The sequence below is a fragment of the Biomphalaria glabrata genome, chromosome 2 (assembly GCF_947242115.1).
Source record: "Biomphalaria glabrata chromosome 2, xgBioGlab47.1, whole genome shotgun sequence".
NCBI classification, from domain to species: Eukaryota; Metazoa; Mollusca; class Gastropoda; family Planorbidae; genus Biomphalaria; species Biomphalaria glabrata.
In genome coordinates, this window is record NC_074712.1 from 50,701,061 (window position 1) to 50,719,307 (window position 18,247).

Here is an 18,247-nt window from a genome sequence, read left to right on the forward strand (position 1 = left end):
TCTCGAATAACTTGTGAAATGATCGAAACATTACGTTTTACAAAGCGTAGATCAGCTGTGACTCTGTCAGGTACAAATAACGTGTGGTATGTTATCCCCCCCCCCCCCCCAATAAAATGGTTGACAATAATAATTGGACCATAGCGCACAGAGTATGCTATAAGTATGAAATGAAAGTTGCGCTAAACAATTTAATTATGAACACCAATAGGTAAAGGGCGAACCCGTGGCATGACGGAACTAGGGCTAGGATAGGTCTACCAAGAACATAATTCCTAGCCAACGACCTGAACTACCACCCAAGGCAATCCCTAGAGGGAGGAGGTTGGTAGGCGTCTTCCTTAACTCAATATAAGCTTTGTGTTTTTGTCTTTTGAAAAGAATTTCTTTCGAAATAGTTGGGTTGTTGCGTCATTGTAGTTCACTCCGTCAGAAATGATTCTCAACTGTTTCAACACTAGCGGAAATGTGAACATATCTTTTATTGCTTAATCAGCAATGTTCTAGTAGTCACAAGAAAGCAAGACGTAGATAGGTCCTACCAGACTCACCTATTTTACAACAGATATAAAAGACATTTATCTTTTTTTTTTCAAAGCTTTTGTACTACAGATGATGAGGTTAGTCAAACAATAATAATGAATTACTTTTTATATTTTTGTTAATTATTATTTTTAAATTCGTTGTTGCATATCGTACAAATTGATAATGAATAGGTCTAATCGCATGCTCATGCTTTTTTTTTTATATCTGTCTGCATTTAGTATTAACGTTATATAACACTATTGCCAGCCTCAATAAGTAAGAGAGATGTAGAGATAATAATTAGTTCAGATTGATGCCACGCCAACTAAACAAAACAGTTTCTTAGTATATAACTGAATATTCTCCCATTGGAAATATCGATAAACGGCTTAAGGGGGACAAAGGAAGTAACTCATTGGCGACTGCTGGAGAAGTCAAGGCTCGAACTAATGAGTGGATCCTCTTACAGAACACGACAGGCCACAAGTCACGTTACCAAAAGTCATGATGAATGTTTGAGGTAAACGAAAAATTTATGCTCAATATTTGTCCCCCTTCCAGGTTGGTAGAGTCGTCGCAGTGTTCACAAAAATAAAATTAATATTTATTATACTTCAGTCCATTTGTCTTACAACTGGTGTGCATTATTTACGTATCAAACTTGTATAACTATAGAAAACAGAATAAATGTTTTGGCACAGCAGTTCATACAACTTTATAACAAGAGAAATAAAATGTAACTAAAGAATTTAAGTAGCCACCAAAACCAAGCACACACACACACACACAAATGTGGCTAGTGGGGCAACCATCACTGGCCCTGAAGGGATCCCGTCGTGTGCCTGATATGACACTTGCCCAGGGCCCCGTGCACTGTTAAGGCCGCCTCTGTACATACACAAAGCCCCCTCCCTCCCCCCCCCCCCCCCAAAAAAAAAAAGAAGATCAAGAAAGTAAGAAATCCAATGAAAGGAAATGAAATACATTTACAACGACTTAGAAACACGCATGCATGCTTAGCCTTTTAACACGCACACATATACAGACACTTAGACAAGGAAATAGACCAGAAATTGACTGCAAGATTTGATCGCAGCCTTCACTTGTCTAGAAAGAAAGTACCACAAACATTTCTTCACTCTTCAGTTCTACTTGACTTGACCTGGGTGATAGAAAGGACCGACACGTTTTCACCTTAAGCGCATCTCTCAATCTCTGCTATCCAATTTTTATGTCATCTTGGTTCTTAGCCTAAAATCGTCTCACATCTGTGAGAATTTCTCCACCGAACTCTCTCTTACCCCCCCCCCCCTCCTTTTTGTTTTCCCCCGTCTCATGTATCGCTACCATAACATATGGCTACATGTATTCCATGTCCTGGTAGAACACACACAAGTCTTCATTGGTTCCACACTACGAGCCAGTTGTGTGAGAGCCTGGTCAAAACAATCCTCCTGCCAAACACATACACACATGCGGACAGCATGTCGCAGAGGGATAGATAGATCTAAGACCGGAAATGCATTTTATTAGCGAGCTCTAGAGCTTGCGGACTGGGCCAATCAGACGTTGCGCACGTGGCTTGAGCTAAATGGTCACGTGTCTAACGTTGGAACACGTGACGTCTGTCCCCTGCTATGTTTTTTTTTTACCTTTATTTCTTTTCGTATCGATTACAAAATGTTCTTTCTAAATGTTTAAGTTTAAGGAATCAGTGTAAATAACGTTAGCAGTAGCAAACCATGTCACTGAGCTTACTATCCATGCTCGAATTACAATATCTGTATATCTAATTAATATTGAAAAACAACATGGACACGAAGATACGATATCTACAGTGGCGTCACTAGGGTCGGTGTCACCCGGTGCGGTAAGCTTGGGGTGCCCCCCCCCCCCCCCCCAGGAAATAAACATCTTCTTGAAACCATTTCAAATAGTTTTATCGCTGATATGCTGCCACGCGACCAGAACCCAATTGTATACTTTCACAATGTACGTAGTACGTCCTTATATACCGTTAATGTATGGCAAGTCAAGCATTGCACATGCGGGATATATAAAGGTGCGGGTTGTACTATTAAAAAAAAAACTTTTTGAAATTAGTGTCGGGTATGCGTGTGCGGGGTATACGCTTATGCGGGGGAGGGAGGAGGTATACGTGAAAATACGGTAATTGCCACTTCATGAAAAAGATGCTTTACCATTTCATAAAAAATACAGGGAAAAAAACAGGTAATACTATCAACGTTTTAATAACATAGTGGGGATAAAAACAATAGAAAGAATGGGAGCCAAACACCATCCCCAAGCACCGATTAGGGCTAGCCACCATTACAATAAACCCGAGGAATGCAGTTTCTTACATCCAAGCCGCTAGTACACTGACTCCAGCTGAAACTGCGGGCTAATGTTGTAAAGTCAATATAAAGTTTGATAAGACGTTGACGATATTTTTAAGAAACTTTTTATTTTTTAAACCGTTTTTTTTACAAAATTGCCTTTCTTTTTTCCCAACTCTTTTGTCATGCTCAAGGCTTTATGTAGGCCACAATTGGTCATTAGTCAGTGGCACTAGCGTAATGAAACTCCTATGCGCTCTGCCATGGTTGTTACTTCACAGGCTGTGGTCCCCTACGTGGTGGTGGGCCCGGGTTCATTGAATCCCTTCGCGCCATTTATGTTAGGCCACTGCCAATATGCTTAAGAAACTGTTTCATTTACACGCCATATTATATAAACATATTTTACATACTGAATGCTTTAAAATGTCTGGAATAAAATACTTGTTGAAACAGGGCCAGGTCTAAGTTAGGCGCTGTTCTGGGACAATACAATAATGACTTAAAAAATAAAATAATGACTACTAAACACAACCGTAAAAGTTTTCATATTTAAATACCGAGGGTCAAACATAAGATGCACTGGAGAGTTATTCATATATCTTTACCACCAGAAAACAAACGATACATTTAGAGAACAAAAAAAAAGTTTCTAAAAGACGGACCACTGTCATAAGTTCATACGCTGGCATTAGTGTTTATTTGTGGACGCAGTGCACTTCCCTGACTTCACCGTGAAACGTTTACTGATAACTTCACTAAAAAGAATCCACTCAAAATACCCACACAAAAAATACTTACAAAAAAAAAAACCCCCAACAACTTATAATAATGTGTATCAATTAGTTTGGATCAGTCATGGAATTAAATTTGTTAAACGTATTAAAAAAAAAAAGGGGGGACCGACCTGAACTCGAACTTGTGGGCTAAAACCTTAACCACTCTGCTAGTGAAAAGTCTATGAACATGGAAGATTGTAGAGTTATCTATTGTTTCTATTTCATGTTTATGTTCACTAAGCCTCAGACGGCAGCCTAATATAAAAGGAACTAAATCAGCTTATACCACTACTTCAGTCAAGCACTATTTCTTTTCCTTGTTTGAGATTGGGTGTCGGAGAACTAAGGTGTGCAAACATTTGGCCAGACAGACACACAGACAGACACACAGACAGACACACAGACAGACAGAGTGAGTTGATATAAGATTTGTAAAAAAAAATAGATAGACATAACTAAAATGAACCCTAAACTCCGCTAGACCTCCACAGTTCCGAGTACATTGCAGGTGACAACAAAAAAAGAAAAGGCCGATAACTCTGTCCCATACGCCAGGTTTTTCTGTTGTTACCCTTTGTAGAAGTACGAACTAGTCTTTCGTGAGGTCTGCCTCCAAAAGGCAGAAGGATGACTGTGATTTCTAAAGAAGTCTTGTCCTGTGCTAAATGGATGTAATTAAGCAATTGATTGGATACATTCGGACAGAGGGGATCAGTACAGGGCCAATCTCAATTATGACTTGGTCTCAAGGGGACTTTTCTTGACACTTTAAAATGGATGCTGCATGCTAACTCGGTAAGTTGAAATCAGTCTTTGGGAGTAACTGCTCTGGTCTAGAAGAATTCTTGGTAAATAAAGCTAGACGAAGAAACCAAACGAGTTCCTCTGTTATAGCGTTCTTCACAGTTTGTTATCTGGGCTTTCTTACTACTGAAACGAGATCCTCTGTTATAGCGTTCTTCACAGTTTGTTATCTGGGCTTTCTTACTACTGAAACGAGATCCTCTGTTATAGCGTTCTCCACAGTTTGTTATCTGGGCTTTCTTACTACTGAAACGAGATCCTCTGTTATAGCGTTCTCCACAGTTTGTTATCAGGGCTTTCTTACAACAAAAAAATGAAAGCTGAGCGGGTTTGAAGTGAAATACACTGAGAGACGATTCCTAGATCCGCAGAAAAAAGTCTTCTCTTAAATTTTATTAACACTCTGTAAGGTCCATTAAGCACCTGTCACTTCTGGTCACCTCGAACTGATGCTGGAAAATTTTGTCACCTGCTAAAGTAAAAAAAAAAAGACATAAAAATGAACAAGTATTTAGAAACAAAAACAAGAAAATTATCTTGTATGCACTTTAAAACAAAATGTTTATTACACCTTTCTACAAATAACATGGTGTTTATATCAAGGGGCCAATTAGAATGCTCTGATGGATCTAGCACTTATTTCTGTTGACATCACAGGCGAAAGAAAGGAACGACAACTCACAAACTTAAACTGACAAAGAGCGGTGAATTTTTCCCCTTGCTTGCACAGAAAGGGAGAGAAAAAAAAAAAGGTATATAATGAGAAAGGTTACAGGGGACAGCAAAACGTCAATATTCCAGGAAACCATATAAATGTTCAACTGAGTCTCTAGCGTGAGTTGACCATTCTAAGTGGGCTGGGACTCCAGAGGCTTTTACGTATCGCGGATTCACTCTTTTTCGCAAAGGTAAGTTATTGTTTTTTAAATCAACATCACCATCAAAGGTAATTGATTGCCTTCAGTCTATATCTGACATTAATAAATATTGCACGCCATAATGTAATAGACTTCGAGATTTCGATATCATTTGGATAACTTTAACGCAATCCATATGCTTAATGGAAGTGTATCTTTAATATAAAAAAAAAATACACATGGTTTAATGCTTCATGTAAAAATAAATACAAAGGGAAGTTTAGACAAAAATATTTTAAAGGTCTTGAAAGCGGGATGTGTGGTTGAGTAGATAGATTGCTTGGCTTCCTATCAAAGGAACTCGTGATCGAAACCGGACCCGAGCTGAGTTGTGTTCGCTGAGCGCCTTAAGGCAGGACGGAAGCCTCACAGATATCTCGTTCCTCAAATGTTTACAAAAGAGCACTGCTATAAATTGGGGGCGAGTTTGCTGAGTGGTTAAGCGCTTGGCTTCCGAACCTGGAGTCCTAGGTTCGAATTTCAGTCCATCCAACTCTAAAGCAATAATACTTGACTTGGGAGTTGGGGAAAATAAAGGCGGTTGGTCCATGTGCTGGCCACACGACACCCTGCTTGTTAACCGTTGGCAAGAGAAAATGATGACCTTAATATCATCTGCCCTATAGATCCCAAGTTCTGAAAGGGAAACTTTACTTTACTTTTTACTGCTATAAATTATAAACATGAAAGATGCGCATTACAAATATAATTTTAAAAACGTTTGTGTGTGACATGAGAATATTTGAACTTATTAGAGCTTCTTTGTAAATAGGGTAACTTAGTATTGGAGAAACTTTGTAATGGCTTAAATGTTAGCTACTTGTGGCCAGCGAGATTAGCCTGGTCAGTTGTAATATGTTTGCCTTGATATTGTTCAAATCAACACACCCATAAAACAATGTTTAAATATTTGGTCTCGACTTTCTATCGGGTTGAAAAGAGAAGAATAATGTAGTATTGAACTCTCATCAAAAGAAGTTAGAAAAGGAAAATAAAAGAAATGTTGTAAGTGTACATTGTACACAGCAACTTAAAATCAAATATAAAATCACATAATAGTTTCAACTTTTCAACAGTTGATTTTGTATTTTCTTCTCGGAACTGTCAAGTAAGTCAAAAGTCAATTTCAACCTTGTTCCGGTTTGGACGCTATTTTCAGAGTGGTTTCTTTACGTTGTACCCTACACATGATAGTTGTAGACTTGATTCTTTTGGCTTAGCTGTTCATTAGCGCTTATCTTAAAAATTGATATCTTCAACGCCAGTATTTGTTCAGTCAGGGCTGTTATATCAGCAAAATTATGGTCTAATATTCATAACTTTACAACATTAAGGTTCATTCTACATATGACTTTTTATGCTGTAAACAACTATTTGATTAATCGATATAACGTATAGGCCAATAATGTTTGCAGTCTTTATGAGAATTAAGACAAATCTATTTCGAAAATGGGTAAATGCTAATCTAATACTTCTTCCAATTGGCCTATATTTTCTAACCCTAGGACCTACCTGTTAAGGCTAAGATTGATTTAATGTTCCTAATTGGAAATATGTTCTGATACTTTATGTTCTAGACCAGGCTATCGCTTCTTCTTCTGGTTTCGATTAAAAATAAAACATTATCTTCGTTTTATTCTAGGAATGACGGCACTCTGAAGATATTGATTTTTATGATCACGTAAAACACGCCTGATGTTCGACTCGCGTCTGTTTTCTAAACCCTTTAGTGTCTCGTTTGTCTAGAAACATCTGATCACACTCTTAAGTCTCTGTCTATTTTGGCGTTTTTGGCGTTGACCTATCTCATCAAATGTACAACGTATCAATCACATGACCACAGAATAAGCGCCAAATGAAGATTTGATTTCATTAGTAATTGTACTTAAGGAGTTAAAAATGTGTCAAAATCGTTCATTCTATTACGTTGTACATTTACCAGACACAAGGGCAGAATGGTGTCTAGAGTGAACATGGCATCGAGCCGGCCCAACATAACCCTTATGTTGTTAATTATATTCCTAATATGCAGTACGCGGGATTAAAGTTACCAAGAGACAAAATGTAGGCTATGACATTATTCCATTAACGTAACAACTCTAAAGATCTCTTGTAAAAGGTAAGATGAGTGCAAACCCTATTTTATATGAGAATATTATAAAATCTATAACAGCTGTCATTCAAGGCGGTCCATTCGGCGGCCCCTATAGGTCATTTGGGCACCAGCCCATCCGGCATATGCCTATATGCCCACATTTGCTAACCATCCCCGACCCAAGATAATAACAGAAAATGACTAAATTGAGTGATGTTCAGTCTACTACTGAAGTAGGTACGTACAATGTAATGCATATATATTATATCATAGATCACTAGTTCTTTACATAAAGGCATTGTGGTTTGATAGAAATTCGAGAGATCAAGGATTTTAAAAAGAAAATAGAGAATGAACTAAGAAGTGTGACGAGGACAAGCTGAGTGAAAAGATCGATTTTTTGTCTCGTTATGCCAGGGAATCGATTTGATTTGATGTCTCATTAAATTTCTCCACAAAATTGTTTTCACTTGGGGAAACATGCAGAAATGTTTAGTAATATCAAACAACGAGACGTAATCTGATTATAAAACAAGAACAATGAGGAAGTTAGATGGAATATCAAACACAAGAAGCAAATATCTGCTTCACATTCAATATGTCATAGTCTAATATTTAATGCAAGAGCTAAAACAATTGTTTGTTTAAAGTTCAATTCATAAGACTTTGTAGTTTGAATTTCATCTGATGTCAAGACATAAACAAACAAACACATTATAGTGTGTATGTGTATTTTTGGATATAGTAGACACACATAGTGTGTTTGACCTTGATATAGTAGACACATATAGTGTGTTTGACCTGAATATAGTAGACACATATAGTGTGTTTGATCTTGATGTAGTAGACACATTGTGTGTTTGATTTTGACATAGTAAATACACTACCAGGTATCACCACAAACACAAAGCTGTCATTCACCCGTCACTTAATAGCAGGGCCGAACTTAACCATTGTGACCAAGAAGTCATGGAAAGATCACTCTTTTATTTCTGCAAGTCGAACTAGAGTTACTCCACATAACTTTAGCGGCCAAAAAAGAGATGGGGGTGGAGAGCCAATATTCTACTCTATATTCACCCGTCACCAAATAGCGGGGCCGGACTTAACCATTGTGGGGCCCCATGCGAAATGATTTCGCTTGACCAAGTTTGGGTAGGGATACGGATAATAAGTGAAAATTAAGAGTTTGTTTTAGAAAATAAATTCTTCTTGGCATTTTATTCATTCTTAACTACGTACAGAATTACTTTAAGAGCCTTGCGTGTAGCGAAGTCATAGAGTATATCATAATAATTCTGTTTCCTACATACATCTCGCTCAATAGCAAGAATTACCAAATGTTTCAATCTATCATCGAGAATTGTTAATCTCATGTAATTCTTCATTAGTTTGAGGCTTGTTTCACCAGATTCCACAATTACAGGTATTGCATAATGCCTTTTTTTTATCGGGCGAAGGATTGACGTTTTCCATATTGAATGACACCCCAAAATGACAATTTTCGTCTATATATTTCTGGAGATTTGTATGAGTTTTCATAAGATTTAAATAATTTCCGGAGATTTCCAGGACTTTTTCGTATATTTTGCAATTTCAGGAGATTTCCAGGAGCTCCTGGTAAATCAGTTATAAGTTATACAATTGTTTAATTTAATAATTTAATTTAATAATTTACACATAGAATTAGTGCGGGTCCTATGAAAGTGCGTGGCCCATTGCGGTCGCATAGGTTGCAATGGCCTAAGGCCGGCCCTGCAAAATAGCGGCGTATGCTACGCCGAGGGTCGACTGGTAGATCTTGTTCTATCTCAAAAGTGTAGGCTGGCTTCCTGTCTGTGTGTTATGGTGTCACGATAGGGCAGCAAGTTCGAGCCCTATTCGGGGGTCATTGTAACTTCCAGCACGAGGTTCACCTTACAACGTTATAATCTTCATTTCGTAAAAAAAAAAGGTCTCAAACTTTATGCATATGTTGTTTGTTATTTCTAGGCGCTAACGATGGCTGACGGAAGTACTGAGCTCGGGGAGGAAATGACGTCGCATTATGGCTTCAACAGATTTGAAAGCGCAACTGTCGGAGCGTTGTATATGCTCTTTTGTGAGTAGACACTTTACATAAAAACAACATAATTGCAGACATAAATAAGCCGAAATCTCTCACTATCCTTCAAATAAAAGTTGTGTTAAATTTGCTTGACTGGATTTCACTTGTTAAGACCCTAATCTATTTGAGCTATGGAGCACCTTGTCATCAATATATATAAGACTATTTTTTCATTGCTCTTTCTTCAAAATGAAGCCATATTTTTGTGTGTGCTTTCAAGCAAGCGGAGGCTCTAAGATATAACATTCGTTGCCTTAAGGTAGTTCCAACACTGTACGTTTCAATTTGTCCATCTCATAGCACTATTAATTCTTTCTCTCCTAATTGACGATACCATCGTTGATTTGACCACATCACATTATTGTTTAGTTTCAGAAACATGTATTTGTGTTATATCAAAAGAGCATGGATCATAGCACTATTAACACACTCAGTGGTAGAAGCAATAAAACATAACGTTATTTTCAATTTTGAGAACTTTGTCAGCTGTCACTTAGTGGAGTACTTTTTTTTTTTTGTTTTTAAGTAGAAGATACTGTGTGTGTGGGTTTTTGTTTCCTTGCTTAAAAAAAACAAAAGCCATTTTTGTGAAATGATACTCATTGAAGGCTTGACTTTCTAGTCTCATTTATTAGTCGAAAACACACAACTTTGAAGAGTTCTAATATAAGTGCTTACGTAGAATGTTGAAACTCTTCTTCTCAAGAAAAGAAAAAAAGCTGATATGGTCAGTTACCATAGTAACCAAGACTAAGAAAACTGAGATGGCTGGGTCATGTATTTTAAATGAGAACGAGGCGGCAATGAGACGGACACCAAAGGAAAGAGGGGGAGGGGACTAAGAACTGAAAGATGTTGACCTAACCCTCGAGCAGATTTGATTATAGACCAAGTCAGAGGCGTGGTTAACATAACTAGCACTTTGTGCGCGACACTTTATTGACGCCCCACTCCTAGTTACGCCATCGCTCTAAACCAGTGGTTCCCAGACTTTTTTGTCTCGTAAACCCCTTGACATGTTTTCCAGTTTTCGGTAGACCCCCTGCATTTTTTTGGAAAATTCATCAACTTCAGATGTGTTTTTCTCATTGATTTCAAGCCCATATATATTCATTGATGAAATTCAAATTAAAATAAGCAAAATAAATTTAATATGTATTACATGAATTGACTAGCCCCCCCCCCCCCCCACCCCACCCCCCCCAACCCCAGCAAAAAAAAAAAATAACCCTCCTAATTTCAATATTGGGCTTCAATTTAGTTTAACTTCTCGATTATATGATGTTTGACTGTTGTCAATTTGGAAATTAGGAAAATTCATTCCGTCCAATGTATGCTTCATTTAATTTAGTCCTCACAAGAAACACTGAGATTATGCCTTCGTTTTGATCAAATTTAGGTTATAGCGTTGTAGCTGCAAGTTAACCTCATGAAATTGATGTTAAATAAACCATTTCCGATTCCCACTTAATGGTTTTTTACTTTAAACTTGAATCTTTAGCATCCAAGAACTCAGAAAAAAATATTGTCAGACGTAATCTTTTCCACAATTATCATATTTCAGTGTGAAGGAGCAAGTGATGAAAGGTTCAGGCAAAGAGCAGTTCTTTATGGATTTCTTGGTTTAAAATAAAACGAAAATATGATAATAACACTATATTATCAGAGAAAGTTAACTTGCCAGCATTTTTTTTTTAGAATTATGTCGTTTGCAAGTAATTATATAAGAACCTTTCAGTGTCCTAAATCATCTTACCATTACATCTTTGAACTGTACTATTGCTTAGAGGAATTTTTATCATGATATCAGATACACAATTGTGTAAAACAGGTTTTGAGACCTCGTCCTTTTTATTTTGCCTATAGTGTGAAGTTTTCTAAAGTTTGATACAGGCCTAAGTAAAAAATATTGTAAGACGCTCACAAACCTTTTTCTTTTTGTTTTGTTTAATCAAATATTTTTTTCTACTGTGGGTCTAGTCTGACCTTAAAGTGTTCAAAAGTATTTCAAATCTTAATCTATTTTATCATGGTGGCATTGTCTCAAATAATGTTCCACTTTAAATTTTTCATAGCGACATAACTACAAACTTTGTTACCTAAAAAGCACTAATTGAATGACTTGTTCAACAAGGACGGAATGAAGACAATTTCTAATAACCAACACTGTACTGTCTACATTTCATTTAAGACTGGACCTTGTACAATATTACTTTCATGTAGACACAATTAAGCTAGTTATAATAAGATGTTAAAATTTAAAAATAAATCAAATTCATTCGACTGACAGGCCTAAAATTCAAAGGATTAACTAAGGTACATATCGTGTGTGTACAACTTCATTTCATTCATTGTCATTAATTAAAGGGAAATGAAATTTTAAGTCTCGACATGCTCAAATGAGATCCACTATCGTAGACCCCCATTTACAGGTCATAGACACCCCAATTAATTTTTTTCACTTCCGTAGACCACCTGGAAGTCCTCGTAGACCCCTGGGGTCTATATAGAATATGATGTACAATGTTTCTCTTTTTTCTTGTCATGTATCTTTTCCCGCGTGACATTCATCTAAACATGACATGTAACTTATAATGTAACCTATACTAGTACATGTCACATGTCATGTTTACTCAGCACTAAACACTTCAAACTCTATTTATGTGACATTCTTCTAGAGTTTGTATGTTTGTGTTTTCTCTACTTTCAAAATTTTTCCACTACCTCACCCATGAAGCCAGAATATGTGAAATATAAGACCAGGGGAACTCCATACACATGGCTCGTGACAGTAATTTTTGTTTTTCGAAGCATACATAGTAAAAATAAATCTATGTGATTCATTTAGTATAGTGACATGTCAGATGATATGTCATACCTACTTAGATTTAGATCCTCCCGCGACGCTCGGCGTAAAGGGTGACAAGCTCTCCGCACGGAGAAATCGGTTATAGTCGACTTACCAGTTGGTGCATATGAATTTTAGGTTTTCCTAAACGGTGTGTAAGACGTGGACTTTCGCTTTCCTCCTTTCGGTTTTTATGTAACGGCTGAGTGGTAAACGTGTTTCCTCTTGTCTGAGGATGGCAAATGAATGTCACACTACATTTTGTTTTAGAAAAATTCATGTCGGGGCAATTGTTTCTAAACTTCTGTGAAGACAGGGTTGGCCTTTGATAATTAGAGGCCATGGCTAGCCCTAACTGCCTAGTTTGCCTATGCATATAGCCGGCCCTGATGAGGGCTTAAAACTCCATGAGCGTAGCAGAGACTCAAATGCGTCCCCCTAATAAGAATAACTGTTTTTTTTTTGTTTTAAACAAACTAATTTTTTAAACAATGGGAAAAACACATTCCAACTTAGTAAAAAATGTCTGAATTGAAATCTATGAGGTTTTCAACTTCCAACCTGTTGCTTGATACCATGAAACAGTCTATGTACAACACTTTACCACTGACACTTTACTTTGTCTTATTTTGTCTACTTCATTTATGTTTCACACTTATTTCAGGTGTCGTTGGAGTAACAACGAATTTATTGACGGCCTTGACATTTTACAAGGACACAAAGCTGCTTAAAACTAGCAAGCCATGGATTCACGTCTGCCTGGCGCTGTCCAATGTGTTGGTAGTGGCGCCATCACCTTTTCCCGCCTCGTCCAGTTTCAGTGGCAGGTGATGTGGAGGGGTTTGGGGGGGTTCTTTTAATAATTAAAGCATTTCACCAATTCTCAATAAAATGTGTGTGTGTGTGTGTGTGTAGGAATGTAAAATATTTATAATCTAAAGAGACATTCAAAAGTAGTATACATAACAATTTATTTTGAAATAAATAAAAAAAATTGTTTGTCAGAGTTTCCACCATTAAAGAAGACTGAAGCGTTCTAACTGTAGCCTCCCGCAAGACGGCAGGGAATGGCGGCAGGAAGGGTTTGAACTCGGGACAATCCAAATGGTATTATACACGACAATGAAGTGAGAGTCTTTAAAAAACAAAACACCGTACACTTACATTTGGTGCTGAACTAAACGAGGACATGTAAAAAAAAAAGAAGTTTCTGTTTTACATTCATTGCGACTAAAATCTGGCTAATTTAGCAACTCTCGCTCTTTTTATCTTCCTTTCCCTTAGTCCGATTATTAGAGTACGCGATCGGGTATCGATTCCTTACCGACGTGGTACCTAGCTATTGGTCTAAACTGTCCACAGATTGTGACGTAACAGGTTAGTGTAAGGCCTTCCATAACGCATGGTCTCGACCCAATTCCATTATGGTTACTGCTGATGTATTCTCGATTCTCAAGTCGTGACATGTTGAGTTTTGTGGTGGAGAAACTCACCCACTTCAATTATTTTACTACCCACAAAGACAAGTAGAATCGTGTTATAATTATGTACAGCTCAAAGGTTATTTGGACCCCCACTACATTCTTTTTTTTAAAGAATAACCCAATGTCAAGTTTACATTATGTCATAACAATGTCTCCTCAGGTGGCTGTATGGGAGCTCACTCTGCCAGTTCTACGCTTTTGAAGGGATGTTCGTCGGCATTGCAGCCATTGGTGCCGTCATTGCACTGTGCATAGAACGTTACATGGTCGCCAGCAAGCCAAACATGAGTAAGTTGCCATAGTAACTGGCTACGACACGAGTAAGTAACCATAGTAACTGGGAGCTATACATAAATGACCATAGTAACTTGAAACAACTTAAGTAACCATAGTAACGGGGAACAACCTTAATTTACCATAGATACCGCCACTCACTGCTTTACTCTTAAGTAAAAAGAAACTAATCGCAATCTTTAACAATTAACGTTTCAATCTTTAACATCAAATCTTCTGAAAACAATTATGTACAAAAAGTTGTTCTTCAAACTATCCCAGTGAAGCTAAAACAGAATATTTGATGAGAATAAAACAAGTAAAAAACAAACAACTTGGGATTTCAAAAACAAAACTCAGCAAAGACAGAAATTAAACGTTTTTTTCTAGAGTATTGTCACGTGCTAGACACGTGATGGGGATGGCCGTTATATACGTTTAAACTATTGAGATATTGACTTGACATGACCTAAATACATTCTGGAACATGTAGATCTGAAATATAATCTATAAACATTTAGTACTACATAAAACCCCTGACATTGGCATTTAGAATTTAGGTCATCAAATTGGCATGTGTTCCTGTTGGTTTGTGTATTAGCATAATAATGCAGCAATACAAATGTATGTGTGTGTGTGTGTGTGTTTAATTACAAAATTCCTCAATTCCAACGACGACTCTAGCGTTAGCATTACTGTAGCAAAGAATGAAATGGTGTTTTCTAAACACTCTGTATCTAAAAGTAAATGTTATTTCCTATTTTATTTTTATTCCAGAGGAGAATCCTGGTTGGTTCTACACATGGTCCATCCTGCTGGTCGTGGGAAACGCTTTCTTCTGGGCAGTGATGCCATTGCTGGGCTGGAGTAGGTCAGACACTAAACTAATTGTTTTTCTAGAACTACGAAACAAAAGAAACTTTTAAAAAAGATTTTTAACACACCTGCTTATATATATACAGCTTGAAATGAATGACTCAAAATATTAATTAAATTAACAAAAGCGTTCTTAATTGCATGGCGTGTGGAAGGATATACAACCAATCCACAACAGGCACATATCAATGAAAAATACTTAATATATAGTACTTATAGAAATTCATATGAGTCATGCTATACTTCTGCAGGTATACAATAGAACATTCCGGAACCTCTTGCGCCATAGACTGGAAAAACCCAGACGAGAGTTACATCTCCTATATGGTCAGTCTGGAGATCTTCTCCTTTCTATTGCCCGTGTCTCTGGCAGTCTATTGCCTCCGCCCTACAGCAGGACAACCCCCAGAGCCATCAACTTCCGGAGATAGTACTAGCGAGACTTCCAAAATGTCGGATCAAACTATGGCACCTTTTAACGAAAACCAACTGAAATCGGTAAGGGATATCTATTCTTTTTCTGCAGTTTGAAATGTAACAAAATTTCTTTATGATGGAACTAGCACTATACACAGGCTACGGCCAGCGATTTGCTCCAAGGCTTAATCATGTTTTTATGGCCTGAACATCCCTCTCTTTTGAATTTTGAGCTTCCAATAATCTGGCCACAAGGGTTAGGTCGGGGAAGGGGCTATTTCTATTCTTGCTTTATATAAAGAATGTTTTTTTTTGTTTTTTTTTTTAGAAAATACCGAAAATAAAATACAAAGGCTTAATAGATAGCTTGCAGTTTTTTCGCGTATCGCGGTGTTCTGGTTGTGAATGTGTCAAAACCGCGTTTAGAGGTCCCTACGTGGTAGAAGGAAGAGGTGTATGAAATTTCAAGCAAATGCTTTGCTGCTTGAAGTGATCTCTTAATATATAAATCAGTCAGTGGTATTTTACACATATAGTATTGTATTGTAAGACTGTGTTATTTTTTTTTTTACATAACTTAATTTACAGTTCAGAAAAACTACTAAAGCTAACAAATCAACTCAAAGTATTACATTAGATGCTAAAGAAATAAAAAAAATTTTTTTTTCTTTTTATTGATGGAGCTTACTTTCTTAGAAAGGGATCACAAACTTCTATTACAGCGTATGTACAATGTATTCAATGGTAACTGGACATATGTTTGTTTGATTGTTTTGTTGTGCAATGAAATGTATCTTAACGTGTATGTGTTTGTTACAGATTTGTTACATCTTTCTTGGACTGGTCATCGTTGGATGGGGTCCGTTCGCCTTTCTCTGTACGTCAACTATGTTTGGCGGGGCCCAGGGCCTGTCTATGCTAGCCGCCAGCCTGCCACCACTGGCCTGCAAGTGCATGGTCTCAGCCTACCCTCTGGTGTATGCCGTGGCCTCCCCGCGGTTCCGACACAGCTTCACGTCGGTCATTGGCATCTTCGACCAGAAACAAGATTAGACCAAATAAACAAGATTAGACCAAATAAACAAGATTAGACCAAAAAAACAAGATTAGACTAAATAAACAAGATTAGACCAGTCAACGAACAAGATTAGATCACATAATGAAAAAGATAAGATAGACGACTTAGTTAACAGTTACGACTACCGAACGAACAAGATAACACCATCAACGAACAAGATTAGACCACAGAGTGGAATAGGTTAAACAACTTAGTTAAAAAGTTAAGACTACCGAAGAACAGGATTAGACCACTCAACGAACAAGATTAGACCACAGATTGAAATAGATAAGATGACTTAGATAAAAAGTTAAAACTACCCTACAAAAAGATTAGACCAATTAGATAAGCTAAGACAACTGAAAGAAAAGATTAGACCGTAGAATGAATAAGACTAGACCAATAAGAAAAGTCAAGACCATTGAACGAAAAAATCACTTTGCATGAACAGTATTTAGATAACTATTATGGAACACTAGAAGTGATTAGTGAAGCATAAAAAAAGTCATTTTAATTTGAACATAACATTGAATGACACTGTGAAATAAAACATATCTGTGTGAAGCTCCACTTCCTAGTCACGCCCTTACAATTTTCTTTCTGCTTGAACAGAGCTGCTGTTCTTAAGCCCCCGAATCCTTGTAGAGGGCCCTGAAGTTTAGGAGAGCCCATTCAAAAAGAGCGTTTTGATTTTTCCAAACGGTCGAATAGAGGTAATAGAAATTAATTGTGTATCCCGAATAATGAAAAGAAATTAAGCTGTATTTTCTCTCTCTCTCTCTCTCTCTCTCTCTCTGTGTGTGTTAGCTGGGATATCTCTATTATAAATAAATGTTTTATAGCATCAACTATTATTCCATGATATATTATGTGTTAAAGCTTTCTGTCCAGCACAAAGAGGGGTGGGGGAGGGGAGGATAAAGTGTAGAGTGAGATAATCAGAGCAGAAATCTGAATTCTAACACACAACGTAGTCAGTAGTGAAATGCTATTAATTAGATACATTTAGACTATATTTGAACTCTTTGTGTTATCATAGTGTTATGATCGCTATGAATACGGACAATATATATATATATTAAGAACTGAAGTGGGCCGAGATATCAATCACTAAATATTACTAATTGACAGAAACTCTTTCTAATTGATTGTCTTGTCTCCTAAAATATTATTGGTTCCCAATTGACAAAGGCGTAGATTTGTGTGTGTTTTGGTGACGGAGAGAGAGAGAGAGAGAGAGAGAGAGAGAGAGAGAGAGAGAGAGAGATTCGTATAAAAATAATTTTGTGTGTATGTATAGTTTCAAACATTTCTTTAAAAGGCTTTAATAATTTTGAGTGATTATTGTAGGGTTTCACATTAAAGACTGTCTTGTCTATTGAAAAATAATTGGTGCTCAATTTTACATAGGCGTGGCCCAAATGGTGTGTGTGTGTGTGTGTTGGTGACAAAGACACACACACAGAGAAAAGAAATAGAGAGATTCGTATTAAAAGAAGTTTCTGTGTCTCTATACTAGTTTCAAATTGTTTCTTTTAAAGTCTTCAATAATCACGAGCGATTAATTTACGGTTGCACATCAAATATGAACAAGGTTGCCTTTAGTCTAATAGGTGCCCACGATTGCCTTTAGTCTAATAGGTGCCTAAGATCCCCTTTGGTCTGATAGGTGCCTAAGAATGCATTTAATCTAACATACAGAGCATTTTAATACCAAAAGGTATTA

General features: G+C 37.1%; 1 protein-coding gene across 1 annotated transcript; it reads left to right on the forward strand.

Annotated features, from left to right (window-relative positions):
• The first annotated feature begins 5,196 nt into the window (after positions 1 to 5,196).
• On the forward strand, positions 5,197 to 17,992 carry LOC106080108 (retinochrome-like). The gene is made up of 7 exons (XM_013241459.2): positions 5,197 to 5,355; positions 9,452 to 9,560; positions 13,079 to 13,241; positions 14,059 to 14,186; positions 14,949 to 15,042; positions 15,299 to 15,545; positions 16,284 to 17,992. Exons 2-7 carry the CDS (start codon positions 9,461 to 9,463, stop codon positions 16,515 to 16,517), a joined length of 966 nt encoding a protein of 321 aa, XP_013096913.2. The 5' UTR covers positions 5,197 to 5,355; positions 9,452 to 9,460; the 3' UTR covers positions 16,518 to 17,992.
• The last annotated feature ends 255 nt before the right edge of the window (positions 17,993 to 18,247 follow it).

Coding starts and splice junctions, on each gene's coding strand:
- LOC106080108 (XM_013241459.2), top strand. CDS start 9,461: ATGGCTGACGGAAGTACTGAGCTCGGGGAGGAAATGACGTCGCATTAT. Junction 13,242..14,058: donor TCGTCCAGTTTCAGTGGCAG/GTGATGTGGAGG, acceptor ATGTCTCCTCAG/GTGGCTGTATGGGAGCTCAC. Junction 15,043..15,298: donor CCATTGCTGGGCTGGAGTAG/GTCAGACACTAA, acceptor ATACTTCTGCAG/GTATACAATAGAACATTCCG.